This window comes from Palaemon carinicauda, chromosome 2 (genome assembly GCF_036898095.1).
Source record: "Palaemon carinicauda isolate YSFRI2023 chromosome 2, ASM3689809v2, whole genome shotgun sequence".
Classification (NCBI taxonomy): Eukaryota; Metazoa; Arthropoda; class Malacostraca; order Decapoda; family Palaemonidae; genus Palaemon; species Palaemon carinicauda.
Genome location: NC_090726.1, coordinates 191,728,065 through 191,742,657, shown reverse-complemented (window position 1 = coordinate 191,742,657; position 14,593 = coordinate 191,728,065). Strand labels below are relative to the sequence as shown.

General features: G+C 44.3%; 1 protein-coding gene across 1 annotated transcript in view; it reads right to left on the bottom strand.

Annotated features, from left to right (window-relative positions):
- The window catches only part of LOC137628854 (uncharacterized), a 44,943-nt gene that overhangs the window by 17,296 nt on the left and 13,054 nt on the right, over positions 1–14,593 (bottom strand). Inside the window, exon 2 of the mRNA XM_068360104.1 lies at positions 8,469–8,738. Within this exon, the coding sequence (XP_068216205.1) occupies positions 8,469–8,738 (270 nt within the window). The remainder of the gene's footprint in view (positions 1–8,468; positions 8,739–14,593) is intronic.

Genomic DNA, 14,593 nt, shown 5'->3' with positions numbered 1-14,593 from the left:
GGAGTTCTACTTGACAGCAATGAAGAAAGACAGTGGTTGCCGCCTGTAATGGCGGCGGTACTCAGGGAGGGAGGAAGGGTTTAACTTCTTTACTCTAAAAGAGAAAATCGAACATTATTCGTAATTCCAGAGGATGTAAATCCTCACATGAATTAATAATGAATGATAGGGTGAAGCTAAACGTGGAAAAATGTTATTTTGATAATAAAATAAATTTTTTAATATACTTACCCGGTGATTATATAGCTGCAACTCTCTGTTGCCCGACAGACAACTCTACGGTAAAAACTCGCCAGCGATCGCTACACAGGTTGCGGGTGTGCCCAACAGCGCCATCTGTCGTCCAGATACCCAGTACTCAATGTAAACAAAGACTCAATTTTCTCCTCGTCCCACTGCGTCTCTATTGGGGAGGAAGGGAGGGTCCTTTAATTTATAATCACCGGGTAAGTATATTCAAAAATTTATTTTATTATCAAAATAACATTTTTCAATATTTAACTTAGCCGGTGATTATATAGCTGATTCACACCCAGGGGGGTGGGTAGAGACCAGCAATATATGTTTACACTTTTATGAGCTAAGAGTTTTTATTTCATTTTAGAAGTTATCAAAATAACAAAAACAAAATAAATAGGTACCTGGTAAGGAAGTCGACTTGAACAATTACTCTGCCTTTTAAGTACGTCTTCCTTACGGAGCCTCGCGATCCTCTTAGGATGCTGATCGACCCCTAGGATCTGAAGTATCAAGGGTTGCAACCCATACAACAGGACCTCATCAAAACCCCTAATCTAGGCGCTCTCAAGAAATGACTTTGACCACCCGCCAAATCAACCAGGATGCGAAAGGCTTCTTAGCCTTCCGGACAACCCAGAAAACAACAATAAAAACATTTCAAGAGAAAGATTAAAAGGGTATGGAATTAGGGAATTGTAGTGGTTGAGCCCTCACCCACTACTGCACTCGCTGCTACGAATGGTCCCAGTGTGTAGCAGTTCTTGTAAAGAGACTGGACATCTTTCAAGTAAAATGACGCGAACACTGACTTGCTTCTCCAATAGGTTGCGTCCATTATACTTTGCAGAGATATATTTTGCTTAAAGGCCACGGAAGTTGTTACAGCTCTAACTTCGTGCGTCTTCACCTTAAGCAAAGTTCGGTCTTCCTCACTCAGATGTGAATGAGCTTCTCGTATTAACAATCTGATAAAGTCTGACCAAGCATTCTTTGACAAAGGCAAGGATGGTTTCTTAACTGAACACCATAAAGCTTCAGATTGGCCTTGTAAAGGTTTAGTACGCTTTAAATAGAACTTAAGAGCTCTAACAGGGCATAAGACTCTTTCTAGTTCATTGCCTACGATCTCCGATAAGCTGGGGATATCGAAAGATTTAGGCCAAGGCCGAGAAGGCAGCTCATTTTTGGCTAGAAAACCAAGTTGTAGCGAACAAGTGGCTTTTTCTGATGAAAATCCTATGTTCTTGCTGAAGGCATGAATCTCACTGACTCTTTTAGCCGAGGCTAAGCATACCAGGAAAAGAGTCTTAAGAGTGAGATCTTTCAGGGAGGCTGATTGTAACGGCTCCAACCTGTCTGACATGAAGAATCTTAGTACCACGTCTAAATTCCATCCAGGGGTAGCCAAACGACGCTCCTTGGTGGTCTCAAAAGACTTAAGGAGGTCTTGCAGATCTTTATGTTTGGAAAGATCTAAGCCTCTATGCCGGAAGACCGATGCCAACATGCTTCTGTAGCCCTTGATAGTGGGAGCTGAAAGGGATCGTCCTTTTCTCAGGTATAAGAGAAAAACAGCTATTTGAGCTACAGAGGTACTGGTCGAGGATACAGAAACTGACTTGCACCAGTCTCGGAAGACTTCCCACTTCGATTGGTAGACTCTAATGGAAGAAGCTCTCCTTGCTCTAGCAATCGCACTGGCTGCTTCCTTCGAAAAGCCTCTAGCTCTCGAGAGTCTTTCGATAGTCTGAAGGCAGTCAGACGAAGAGCGTGGAGGCTTTGGAGTACCTTCTTTACGTGTGGCTGACGTAGAAGGTCTACCCTTAGAGGAAGACTACTGGGAACGTCTACTAGCCATCGAAGTATCTCGGTGAACCATTCTCTCGCGGGCCAGAGGGAAGCAACTAACGTCAACCTTGTCCCTTCGTGAGAGGCGAACTTCTGCAGTACCTTGTTGACAATCTTGAACGGTGGGAATGCGTAGAGATCCAGATGTGACCAATCTAGGAGGAAAGCATCTATATGTATTGCTGCTGGGTCCGGGACTGGAGAGCAATAGATTGGAAGCCTCTTGGTCAGCGAGGTTGCAAAGAGATCTATGGATGGTTTTACCCCAAGTGGCCCAAAGTCTCTTGCACACATCCTTGTGGAGGGTCCATTCGGTTGGAATTACTTGCCCTTTCCGACTGAGACAATCTGCTATGACGTTCAAGTCGCCTTGGATGAACCTCGTTACTAGGGAGATGTCTTGACCTTTTGACCAGATGAGCAGGTCCCTTGCGATCTCGTACAACGTCAGTGAGTGGGTACCTCCTTGTTTGGAGATGTACGCCAAGGCCGTGGTGATGTCCGAGTTAACTTCCACCACTTTGCCTCGAAGGAGAGACTTGAAGCTTTTCAAGGCCAGATGTACTGCCAACAGCTCCTTGCAGTTGATATGCATACTCCTCTGACTCGAGTTCCACAGTCCTGAGCATTCCCGACCGTCTAGTGTCACGCCCCAGCCCACGTCCGATGCGTCCGAGAAGAGAACGTGGTTGGGAGTTTGAACAGCCAGGGGAAGACCCTCTCTTAAGTTGATATTGTCCTTCCACCAAGTCAGACAAGACTTTATCTTTTCGGAAACCGGGATCGAGACCGCTTCTAGCGTCTTGTCCTTTTTCCAGTGAAAAGCTAGATGGTATTGAAGAGGACGGAGGTGTAGTCTTCCTAGTGACACAAATTGTTCCACGGATGACAGCGTCCCTACCAGACTCATCCACAGCCTGACTGAGCAGCGTTCCTTCTTCAGCATCTTCTGGATGGATAGCAGGGCTTGATCTATTCTGGGGGCTGATCGTCTTGTTGTTCAGCAACGTCCTCATCAGAGGGTTCCTCATCCGAAAACTGATGAGGAAACGGCAACGGAGTGGGCAACGTCTGGCTCGCTGAGTCCGGTCGCACTGGTGCATGCGTGACGGAGCCGGACGCAACATCATGGAACTGCTGCACAGTCTGTGAACTGTCAACAACCATGGGTGCGCGAGGAAGCACAGCGTCAACCCGAAACTGTCTAGACCGTCTGGGTTGTGCAGTCAACACCCTACCGGGTTGCTGAGGTTGACGCACTGCGTCAAAACAAGTCACCTCTGCTGGTTGTTGAACGTCCTGAACGTCAACAACCACCTCCGAGCGTCGCTTAACGTCAACGTGCGGCTGGCAACCCACACTGGGTCGCATCGGTGGAGGAACCACCTCAACTGGCAGACGCGAGTAGGTTACCTCAGCGTCAACAGGGCGCACAACCGACCGGTTGGAAGGTTGTTGGCCAGAAGGTTCAGTAGCAACCTTCTCCGCATTAAAGTCCTCTATCAAGGACGCAAGCTTGGACTGCATGTCTTGCAGCAAAGCCCATTTAGGGTCTACGGGAGCAGGTGTGGCAACAGACGGGGTTAGCGACTGAGGCGGTACCGCTTACCATCCCTGAAAGCCTTGTTATGCATGACATAATTGTACAGCAAAACTTCAAAGGCTCGAAAACAGCTGTGAAGTTGACCTGTAAACAACTTGGAGCGTCTCCTGGCCAGGCGCCAGGGAGAGTCTACGAGAATTGAGAAGTCTATCTGGGCAGAGGCATGAACTCCCAAGCCGAGAACTTCTCTCGTGTCATATCAGACTCTCGCTCTATAAACCAGTTTAAAAGAAGGGAAAGCAAAGGCTGTATCCCCCAAACTCCTCCTGGTGAAAAACCAGTCGCCTAGCCAACGTAAAGCTCTCTAGGAGAGCGAGAGAGCACTAGCTTAAAAACAACGGCTTCGAAGTAGCTAGGCCTAGTGTAAGCTCTGACGTTTAGGCGAACGAGGAGCAGCAGTTACAAAAAGATCCGGACAAAGATCCTTAAAAAAATCATCATGATTTAATTAAAGTCCATAGGAGGCTAAGCAGCTTTAGGCTCCTCTCCATCTGACAGAGTCCTCAAGGGAATATCAGTAGGAGGGGGAACAGCAACTTCCTCATCTACAGGAACCTTGTCCGATAAAAGCTGAGTCTCAAGCAAGGGAGAGACCTACCGTGGTGGCAATGCTTTACAAGCAGAGTCCACATTCACTGGTGCATTAGTAGCGGACCAGAACGCAACGTCATGTAACTGCTTGACAGTCTGTGAACTGTCAACAACTGAACTGTCAACCACAACAGGGGCGTGAGGACGCACAGCGTCCACTCGAGACTGCTTTGACTGCCTAGACTGAGCTGTCAAAACAACTCTAGAATGCGGAGGTTGACGCACAGCGTCAAAACAAGTCAACTCCGATTGTTAGTGAACGTCTTGAACGTCAACAGGAGCATCAGCAAGTGGCCTAACGTCCAAATGCGGCTGAAAAACCACACGAGACCGCATCGAGTGTGGTTCTAAACAACCTGACTGACGTGACTAAGCTACGCCAACGTCAACAGTAAGCACAAAGGAACGTTAGGTTGGCTGAAAGCCAGGATATCGATGAGATAAACGGCTAGACTCAACGGACTAATCGGCAGAATAGTCTTCCATAAGGGAGGCAAGCATATACTGCATGTCTTGCCATAAAACCCATTAAGGATCAACGGAAATGGTTGTGGTAAGAGACGAGGGTAACGTCTGTGACCGCAACACTTTGCCAACAAAAAAAGACTCTCGGAGTCTGTGTTACGCTTTTGTTAGGCGGCGAGCAGTTATCCGATGACTGCATAGGGTCAGAGCTGTCCTAATGGCTGTAACCAGGACGCTGGACCTGTCCTGAAAGGACTGACTTTCGCTTAAGGGCTTCGAAACCTTGTGACAGGTTTCTTATGCGAAAAGCCTTTGGATGACGAGGAGAAACAACGTCTCTCTCGTCTCATGGTAGGGGAGATCTTGGTAAGATACACAAGATACCATAGAGGGAAAACGTCTGTTCGTTGATCAAGGCCTCTCGAACCCATAAGTCGTTTGACATTACTTCTCCCCTGGGCTTGGGAGCATGCAAGAGGTCCCGGACTAGGTGAACGACAGGCACGAACAGACGAACCCTCGGACGCAACACTGTAACACTTTGCGCATATCACTTTATCACTTCGATTTTCTGTTTTGCACTTATTTCACTGAAATCGAAACTTTTACTGATTTCTACCTGAAACACGCAATTCTACCCTTCATTAAAAGGTAGTAATTGCGAAATCAGTCGTATAATGCAAGCTCATTAATACCAGCAAAAAACAGAAAACATATTTTAAGATAAAAAAATCAGTGGCTGGGAAAGAGACTAAACACTAGTTCATATAACTACGTTTTCAATCTCTCACCGCACATAGCCTGGGGACGAGAATAAAAAAAAACTAAAAACGTTTTATCCTTCCTCCCCGTACAGCGACTAGGGACGAGAGTAACTCGAGAACAACGTTACCCGCTTGAACGGAACGTTTTCTCTCCTCTCTCTCCCTCCGTCTCTATCTCTCTCTCTCTTTCTCTCTTGATTTCGCACCTAAGAGAAGAGCCCAATTATATTTCGTCAAAAAAACATGTTATTTGACTAAAGGAAAAAACTGAAAGGTTTTTCAAATAAAAAGTTCCTTTAAAATAGAATTTAAAACATTTAAGCTAAGAAAGAATGAACAAAACGTCAGAATCGATTTACTCTTACTGCAAAGTGAAACCGTGATACACTCTCTCTCTATCGTAACGATAGAGCGCATGTTGAACGTCCTGAACGTCAACAACTGCGTAGCATAAATAAACTAAACGTTAGTTCATCTTTGAAAACAGTATGAAGACTATCAAAGAAATTCTTTCATAAAATATTACATTTAAAAAGTTTTAAATCCTTAGCTCTTTAAAAGCTAATTACGATATAAAGGGCTCAACGTTGATTAACTTCGGTTTCCAAGTTAGGACCGCCTACTCTCAGGAAAGGTCTATATAAACAAAACATTAAAATTATTTTTATATGTTTATAATAAATGGAAAGTTAATCGAAGAGGCCTAATAAAGGCGGAGAGATATAAAATATATAGAGGAAAATCTATAACGTGATAAGTTAATTACTAAAAGCCTAAACACACTTCCGTCTAAGGGAAGGGTCGGCCATTTAAAAGTGAAAGAAAGTCCATACTCTCTTTGTCACCATAATTAAATCTATCCAAAACGAGTTCAAGATTTAAGATGAAGATAAAACACCTGCATAGCGAAAGCTCAAAACTAGAATAAAGTACTTCACCAATTAGTTGTGAAAAAACTCCAGTTTAGCAACAGCGAGTAAGTACGTCTTGTCGATAGCTCGACAGAGAGAAAATTGAGTCTTTGTTTACATTGAGTACTGGGTATCTGGACGACAGATGGCGCTGTTGGGCACACCCGCAACCTGTGTAGCGATCGCTGGCGAGTTTTTACCGTAGAGTTGTCTGTCGGGCAACAGAGAGTTGCAGCTATATAATCACCGGCTAAGTTAAATATTGAAAATTACTTTACTAACGTATATATGAGCGAGGCTAGCCTAGCTCTGGAAGGAACCACGGCCATGTTGGTACCGCCGGGGTTCCCGGCAAGGTTGATACAGCTGGGGCTCTCGCCAAATACGAAAAGTAAAGTTACATAATCAGAAGAGGAATAATAATTTTTCTGTATGCACAATATTCACTTGTATAATTTACCTAACTAGCTAATATTATAGCTAAATACCGGGAATTGCCGCCTTATTAACTAAATAAAATGTAATGATAATCAGCGACAGCGGTCATAAATTCACCGCCTCCGGTCATGGCAATGCTCAACCAAACACACTTAAATTATTTGAATTTAACTGTGAGAAGGGAGCCTCAAATTATACACAGGAAAGAATTAATACTCAACTTTCCAGAGGATGAAGATACTGGAGATTGCATGATAAATTCCGATAAACCTGCAACAAAACTTTGGGAAAGCACCTAGCTTTTATGCTACAATTAAAGGAATAGCGGCCAGTTGTAGTACGGATAGGAGGTCCACCGGGTACCTAGAATGGCACCCCCTTTCTTTCTCCACTCTTCCCCCTTTACATCAAAGAGTTAAATCTACAGTATTCGGGGTGAAGATTGCTATGTGTTGTATCTAAAAAATATGTCCCTGATCCCTTGCAATATCCTTAACTGGATACTCGCTCCAGGAGTTAGAATGCTGGATACCGGTTTAATTCTCTAGGAGTATCACTGTAGCAAATATCCTTTAGAAAGGCTACCTAAATGAACCTTCCATCAAGACGACATGGCCGAGCCCAAAAATAAAGTTATAGCTGGACAAATAGGTTAGTGACATTCCCCTAATTCAGACTAAGATATTAATTAGGTTAACATAACATGCACCTGAAGAACTTTGGATAAGTAAAGAAAATGTCAAATTTGGAAGTAATTTGTATTTTTCCTAACGTTACAAACCTTTAGGGTTCGCCGAAAGGACGAGCCATTAAATTTTACCAAGGGTTAACTACCCATCCCGATAGTTAGCAGGGGGTAGGGGGTAGTTAGCTACCCCGTTCACTCCCACACTTGTGACTGTACTTCACTTTCCTTGGAGGTAGGACTTCAAGGGGGATAGGTTTGGCAAGTAAGTTTGTTTAAATAGCTAAAGGTTTGTATCATTACAAAAAATACAAATTACTATAATTGGAAACCTGAAAATTAAACATCAGCTTAACTCAACTCCTCTCATTATGCCTCCTTCCTAGACAGCTTGATAATTTCTGCTTCTCATCATCTTTCATTAAAGTAGTCTGTTTGAGTTTCTACAAAGGTAGATAATACTACTGAAATGGGTGGTAATATGTTGGAGTACTGTTCTTGAATACTGATAACAAACATCAAATTGCATTGGCATAATCATACAAATGAAAGCTTTATATAATTCATTGTACCTGATTTCCAATTCAACTCCACAACAAGATGAATTCTGAAGTACATTATTAAAAGTTCTAATCCAGCATTCCCAAAAAATTTGCTAAATCTATCTCGGCATATAGTACTTTAATTCCAAATGACGATATTCAATTGAATGCCATATCAATGCAACATGAATAACACCAATATTACACTATAATTAATCGTACATTTAGTAAATTGCTGTAATAAACTACCATGCAACCACCTTATATTACCTTACTTAACAATATTATCTACGATTAGTAGAATTAAAAAAATCATGCAAAAAAAGTGGCTTCGAATTACATTTAAAATAATAAACACCCATAACTATTCTTAATTGTTACCTGGAAAGGTTATATAAACAGCCATGACATCAGGACTCCCCTTCTGTTGAACAGCAACCACATCACCATCTTCAACATGGATAAAGTAGGCGTGACAAGATATCATCCCCTGGTCAGTTCTCCCATTCTCACACGAGATCGATTGATGGAACTTGACATTATGAAAGTCGTAGCCTTTTGAAACTGAAACATCGTATTCTCCAGGATGTTCTACAGCCCAGCTTAGATAAATGGCTCCATCCATCAAATACTCAACCTGAAGCTTGAAAGCTGTAAAAGAAAAAATCTCCATTTACACCCTTCTAATCAATAATTTATTCAAAATCTACAAAGGACCATATTCACATAGCCATGTATACTACCGTTTGTAAGGTAGCACGCAAACAGCAATAGAACATGGCATAAGCTTTAAAACATAACTGTCCTATATCTCCCATGCCAGGGGGATACGCATATTGGTAATCATAAGATCATCAACTTAAAAACTGCATGAATTAACTTGAAAATTAAATACCAGGATATATTTTACTTTATTTCATAGAAAAAAACTCATTAACTCTGAGCCCCAATGACTTGGCACGCAAGCCTAAGGCCCTTGTTTCTAGATATCTTAATTAATGCATCTTAGCACAAAAACTATAAATAATAGAATTTTTATATTGGTTATCATATAACTAAACAAATTTCTTTCCAGTCATATATTATGTTATACATTTTGCAAAATTTTTACATACAAATAAAAAAATTATAATCATTGGACATAAATTGCGTCATATGATGCTTAGGGGAAAAATAATAGTGGATGTAACTTACATCCAATGGTACTCAAAGTGATAAAATAAAAATTAATTTCACTGGTTAAGGCAGAAACAAAACATCAAAATACTAATATAATATATATTCATATACTGTACATATACCTACCACGTGTCGTTAATTGGATGTACGTTGAAAGTGCTCCTATATATTGTTATATTTGTTCAGTTTAATGGTACAATTGATGACAAAGTACAGTACTTACAACCTGCTATCCTTTTAATGTAGTGTAAAATGTTATTTTTATTAATAAAATAAATTTTTGAATATACTTACCCGGTGATTATATAAGCTGCAACTCTGTTGCTCGACAGAAAACTCTACGTTCAAAATACGCCAGCGATCGCTATGCAGGTAGGGGGTGTACATCAACAGCGCCATCTGTCTAGCAGGTACTCAGTACTCAGTGTAAACACAGAACCAATTTTCTCCTCGGTCCACTGGGTCTCTATTGGGGAGGAAGGGAGGGTCCTTTAATATATAATCACCGGGTAAGTATATTCAAAAATTTATTTTATTAATAAAAATAACATTTTTCAATATTAAACTTAGCCGGTGATTATATAAGCTGATTCACACCCAGGGGGGTGGGTAGAGACCAGCATTACTTGTTTACATTATTATGAGCTAAGTATTTTGTATTTCATTTTAGCAGTTATTCAAAATAACAAACATAAAATAAATAAGTACCTGGTAAGGAAGTCGACTTGAACAATTACTCTGCCTTTTTAAGTACGTCTTCCTTACGGAGCCTCGCGATCCTCTTAGGATGCTGAGCGACCCCTAGGATCTGAAGTATCAAGGGTTGCAACCCATACAACAGGACCTCATCAAAACCTCTAATCTAGGCGCTTCTCAAGAAATGACTTTGACCACCCGCCAAATCAAGTAGGATGCGAAAGGCTTCTTAGCCTTCCGGGCAACCCAAAAACAATAATAAAATATTTCAAGAGAAAGATTAAAAAGGTTATGGAATTAGGGAATTGTAGTGGTTGAGCCCTCACCCACTACTGCACTCGTTGCTACGAATGGTCCCAGAGTGTAGCAGTTCTCGTAAAGAGACTGGACATTCTTAAGATAAAAAGACGCGAACACTGACTTGCTTTTCCAATAGGTTACGTCGATTATACTTTGCAGAGATCTATTTTGTTTAAAGGCCACGGAAGTTGCGACAGCTCTAACTTCGTGTGTCCTTACCTTCAGCAAAGCTTGGTCTTCCTCATTCAGATGGGAATGAGCTTCTCGTATTAACAGTCTGATAAAATAGGATAAAGCATTCTTTGACATAGGCAAAGATGGTTTCTTAACTGAACACCATAAAGCTTCAGACGGGCCTCGTAAAGGTTTTTAAATAGAACTTAAGAGCTCTTACAGGACATAAGACTCTTTCTAGTTCATTTCCAACCATACGATAAGTTTGGAATATCGAACGATATTGGCCAAGGCCGAGAGGGCAGCTCGTGTTTGGCTAGAAAACCAAGTTGTAGAACATGTAGCCGTTTCGGATGAGAATCCGATGTTCTTGCTGAAGGCATGAATCTCACTGACTCTTTTAGCTGTGGCTAAGCATACCAGGAAAAGAGTCTTAAAGGTGAGATCTTTCAGGGAGGCTGATTGGAGCGGTTCGAACCTGTCTGACATAAGGAATCTTAGTACCACGTCTAAATTCCAACCAGGTGTAACCAAACGACGCTCCTTCGTGGTCTCAAAAGACTTAAGGAGGTCCTGTAGATCTTTATTGTTGGAAAGATCTAAGCCTCTGTGACGGAAGACTGATGCCAACATGCTTCTGTAACCCTTGATAGTGGGAGCTGAAAGAGATCGTTCTTTCCTCAGATATAAGAGGAAGTCAGCTATTTGAGTTACAGAGGTACTGGTCGAGGATACGGATACTGACTTGCACCAGTTTCGGAAGATTTCCCACTTCGATTGGTAGACTCTAAGGGTGGATGTTCTCCTTGCTCTAGCAATCGCTCTGGTTGCCTCCTTCGAAAAGCCTCTAGCTCTCGAGAGTCTTTCGATAGTCTGAAGGCAGTCAGACGAAGAGCGTGGAGGCCTTGGTGTACCTTCTTTATGCGTGGCTGACGTAGAAGGTCCACCCTTAGGGGAAGTGTTCTGGGAACGTCTACTAGCCATCGAAGTACCTCGGTGAACCATTCTCTCGCGGGCCAGAGGGAAGCAACTAGCGTCAACCTTGTCCCTTCGTGAGAGGCGAACTTCTGCAGTACCTTGTTGACAATCTTGAACGGAGGGAATGCATATAGATCTAGATGTGACCAATCTAGTAGAAAGGCATCTATATGAACTGCTGCTGGGTCCGGGATTGGTGAGCAAAATATTGGGAGCCTCTTGGTCATCGAGGTTGCGAAGAGATCTATGGTTGGCTGGCCCAAGGTGGCCCAAAGTCTCTTGCATACATCCTTGTGGAGGGTCCATTCTGTTGGAATTATTTGTCCCTTCCGACTGAGACAATCTGCCATGACATTCAAGTTGCCTTGGATGAACCTCGTTACTAGTGATATGTCTAGACCTTTTGACCAGGTGAGGAGGTCCCTTGCGATCTCGTACAATGTCAGAGAGTAGGTCCCTCCTTGCTTGGAGATGTACGCCAAAGCCGTGGTGTTGTCCGAGTTCCCCTCCACCACTTTGCCTTGAAGGAGAGACCTGAAGCTTTTCCAGGTCAGACTTACTGCCAGTAGCTCCTTGCAGTTGAAATGCATTGTCCTTTGACTCGAGTTCCATAATCCCGAGCATTCCCGACCGTCTAATGTCGCACCCCAGCCTACGTCCGATGCGTCCGAGAAGAGAACGTGGTTGGGAGTCTGAACAGTCAGGGGAAGACCCTCTCTAAGGTTGATATAGTCCTTTCACCAAGTCAGACAAGACTTTATCTTTCCGGAAACCGGGATCGAGACCGCTTCTAGCGTCTTGTCCTTTTCCAGTGAAAAGCTAGATGGTATAGAAGAGGACGGAGGTGTAGTCTTCCTAGAGACACAAATTGATCCACGGATGACAGTGTCCCTACCAGACTCATCCACAGCCTGACTGGGCAGCGTTCCTTCTTCAGCATCTTCTGGATGGATAGCAGGGCTGGGGGCTGATCGTCTTGTTCAGCAACGTCCTCATCAGAGGGTTCCTCATCCGAAAACTGATGAGGAAACGGCAACGGAGTAGGCAACGTCTGACTCGCTGAATCCGGTCGCACTGGTGGATGCATGACGGAGCCGGACGCAATATCATGTAACTGCTGCACAGTCTGTGAACTGTCAACAACCATGGGTGCGCGAGGAAGTGCAGCGTCAACCCGAAACTGTCTAGACTGTCTGGGTTGTGCAGTCAACACCCTACCGGGTTGCTGAGGTTGACGCACTGCGTCACAACAAGTCACCTCTGCTGGTTGTTGAACGTCCTGAACGTCAACAACCACCTCCGAGCGTCGCTTAACGTCAACGTGCGACTGGCAACCCACACTGGGTCGCATCGGTGGAGGAACCACCTCAACTGGCAGACGCGAGTAGGTTACCTCAGCGTCAACAGGGCGCACAACCGACCGGTTGGAAGGTTGTTGGCCAGAAGGAGGAACCACCTCAACTGGCAGACGCGAGTAGGTTACCTCAGCGTCAACAGGGCGCACAACCAACCGGAGGAAGGTTGTTGGCCAGAAGGTTCTTCTCCGCATTTAAGTCCTCTATCAAGGACGCAAGCTTGGACTGCATGTCTTGCAGCAAAGCCCATTTAGGGTCTACGGGAGCAGGTGTGGCAACAGACGGGGTTAGCGACTGAGGCGGAACCATTTACCATCCCTGAAAGCCTTGTTATGTGTGACATAATAGTACAGCAAAACTTCAAAGGCTCGACAAAAGTTGAGAAGTTGACCTGTAAACAACTTGGAGCGTCTCCTGGCTAGGCGCCAGGGCGAGTCTACCAGAATTGAGAAGTCTATCTGGGCAGAGGCATGAACTCCCAAGCCGAGAACTTCTCTCGTGTCCTATCAGACTCTCGCTCTATAAGCCAGTTTAAAAGAAGGGAAATCAAAGGCTGTATCCCTAAAACTCCTCCTGGTGAAAAACCAGTCGCCTAGCCAACGTAACGCTCTCTAGGAGAGCGAGAGAGCACTAGCTTAAAAACAACGGCTCCGAAGTAGCTAGGCCTAGTGTAAGTTCTGACGTTTAGGCGAACGAGGAGCAGCAGTTACAAGATCCGGACGAAGATCCTTAAAAAATCATCATGATTTAATTAAAGTCCATAGGAGGCTAAGCAGCTTAAGGCTCCTCTCCAAATGACAGAGTCCTCAAGGGAATATCAGTAGGAGGGAGAATAGCACTTTCTCATCTACAGGAACCTTGTCCGATAAAAGCTAGGTTACCTCAGTGAGTCTCTCACTGGTGCATTAGTAGCAGACCAGAAGGCAACGTCATGTAACTGCTTGACAGTCTGTGAACTGTCAACAACTGAACTGTCAACCACAACAGGTGCGTGAGGACATACAGTGTTCACTCGAGACTGCTTTGACTGTCTATACTGAGCAGTCAAAACAACTCTAGAATGCGGAGGTTGACGCACCGCGTCAAAACAAAACAACTTAGACTGTTGTTGTACCTCGCGAACGTCAACGGAAGGTTCCGTGCGTTACTGAACGTCAACATGCGGCTGGCAGGGTACACTGGAACGCATGGGTGGCGGGACTCTCTCAGCTGGAGTGCGGCAGAAGGTCGCCTCAGCGTCCACAGGACGCACAACCGTGGTTGGTTGTAGGCTAGAGGTTGGTGCAGTGTCAACCTTCTCCGCACGAAAGTCCCGCATCAATGACGTTAACTGAGACTGCATGGTCTGCAGCAAAGACCACTTAGGGTCTACAGGAGCAGGTGCGGCAACAGACGGCGTGACTGCCTGATGCGGTACCGCTTTGCCTCTCTTAGGAGGTGAGCAGTCGTCGGAAGACTGCAGCGAGTCCGAACTGACCCAGTGGCTACAACTGGGCCGTTGGACTTGCGCGGAAGGGACCGACTTGCGCTTAATAAGCTGCGAGACCTTGGTCCATGGTTTCTTACGAGAAACCTCTTCCGCAGACGAGAAATAAATGGGCTCTCTCGTCTTTGTGTGGGTGGGGCGATCTTGGGTAGATACGCCCGAAACCACGGAGGGAAACGTCTGTTCGTTGATCAAGGCCTGACGAACCCATAAGTCGTTCGACATTACTTCTCCCCTGGGCTTGGGAGCTTGCAAGAGGTCCCGGACTAGGTGAACGACAGGCACGAACAGACGAACCCTCGGACGCAACACTGTAACACTTTGCGCATATCACTTTA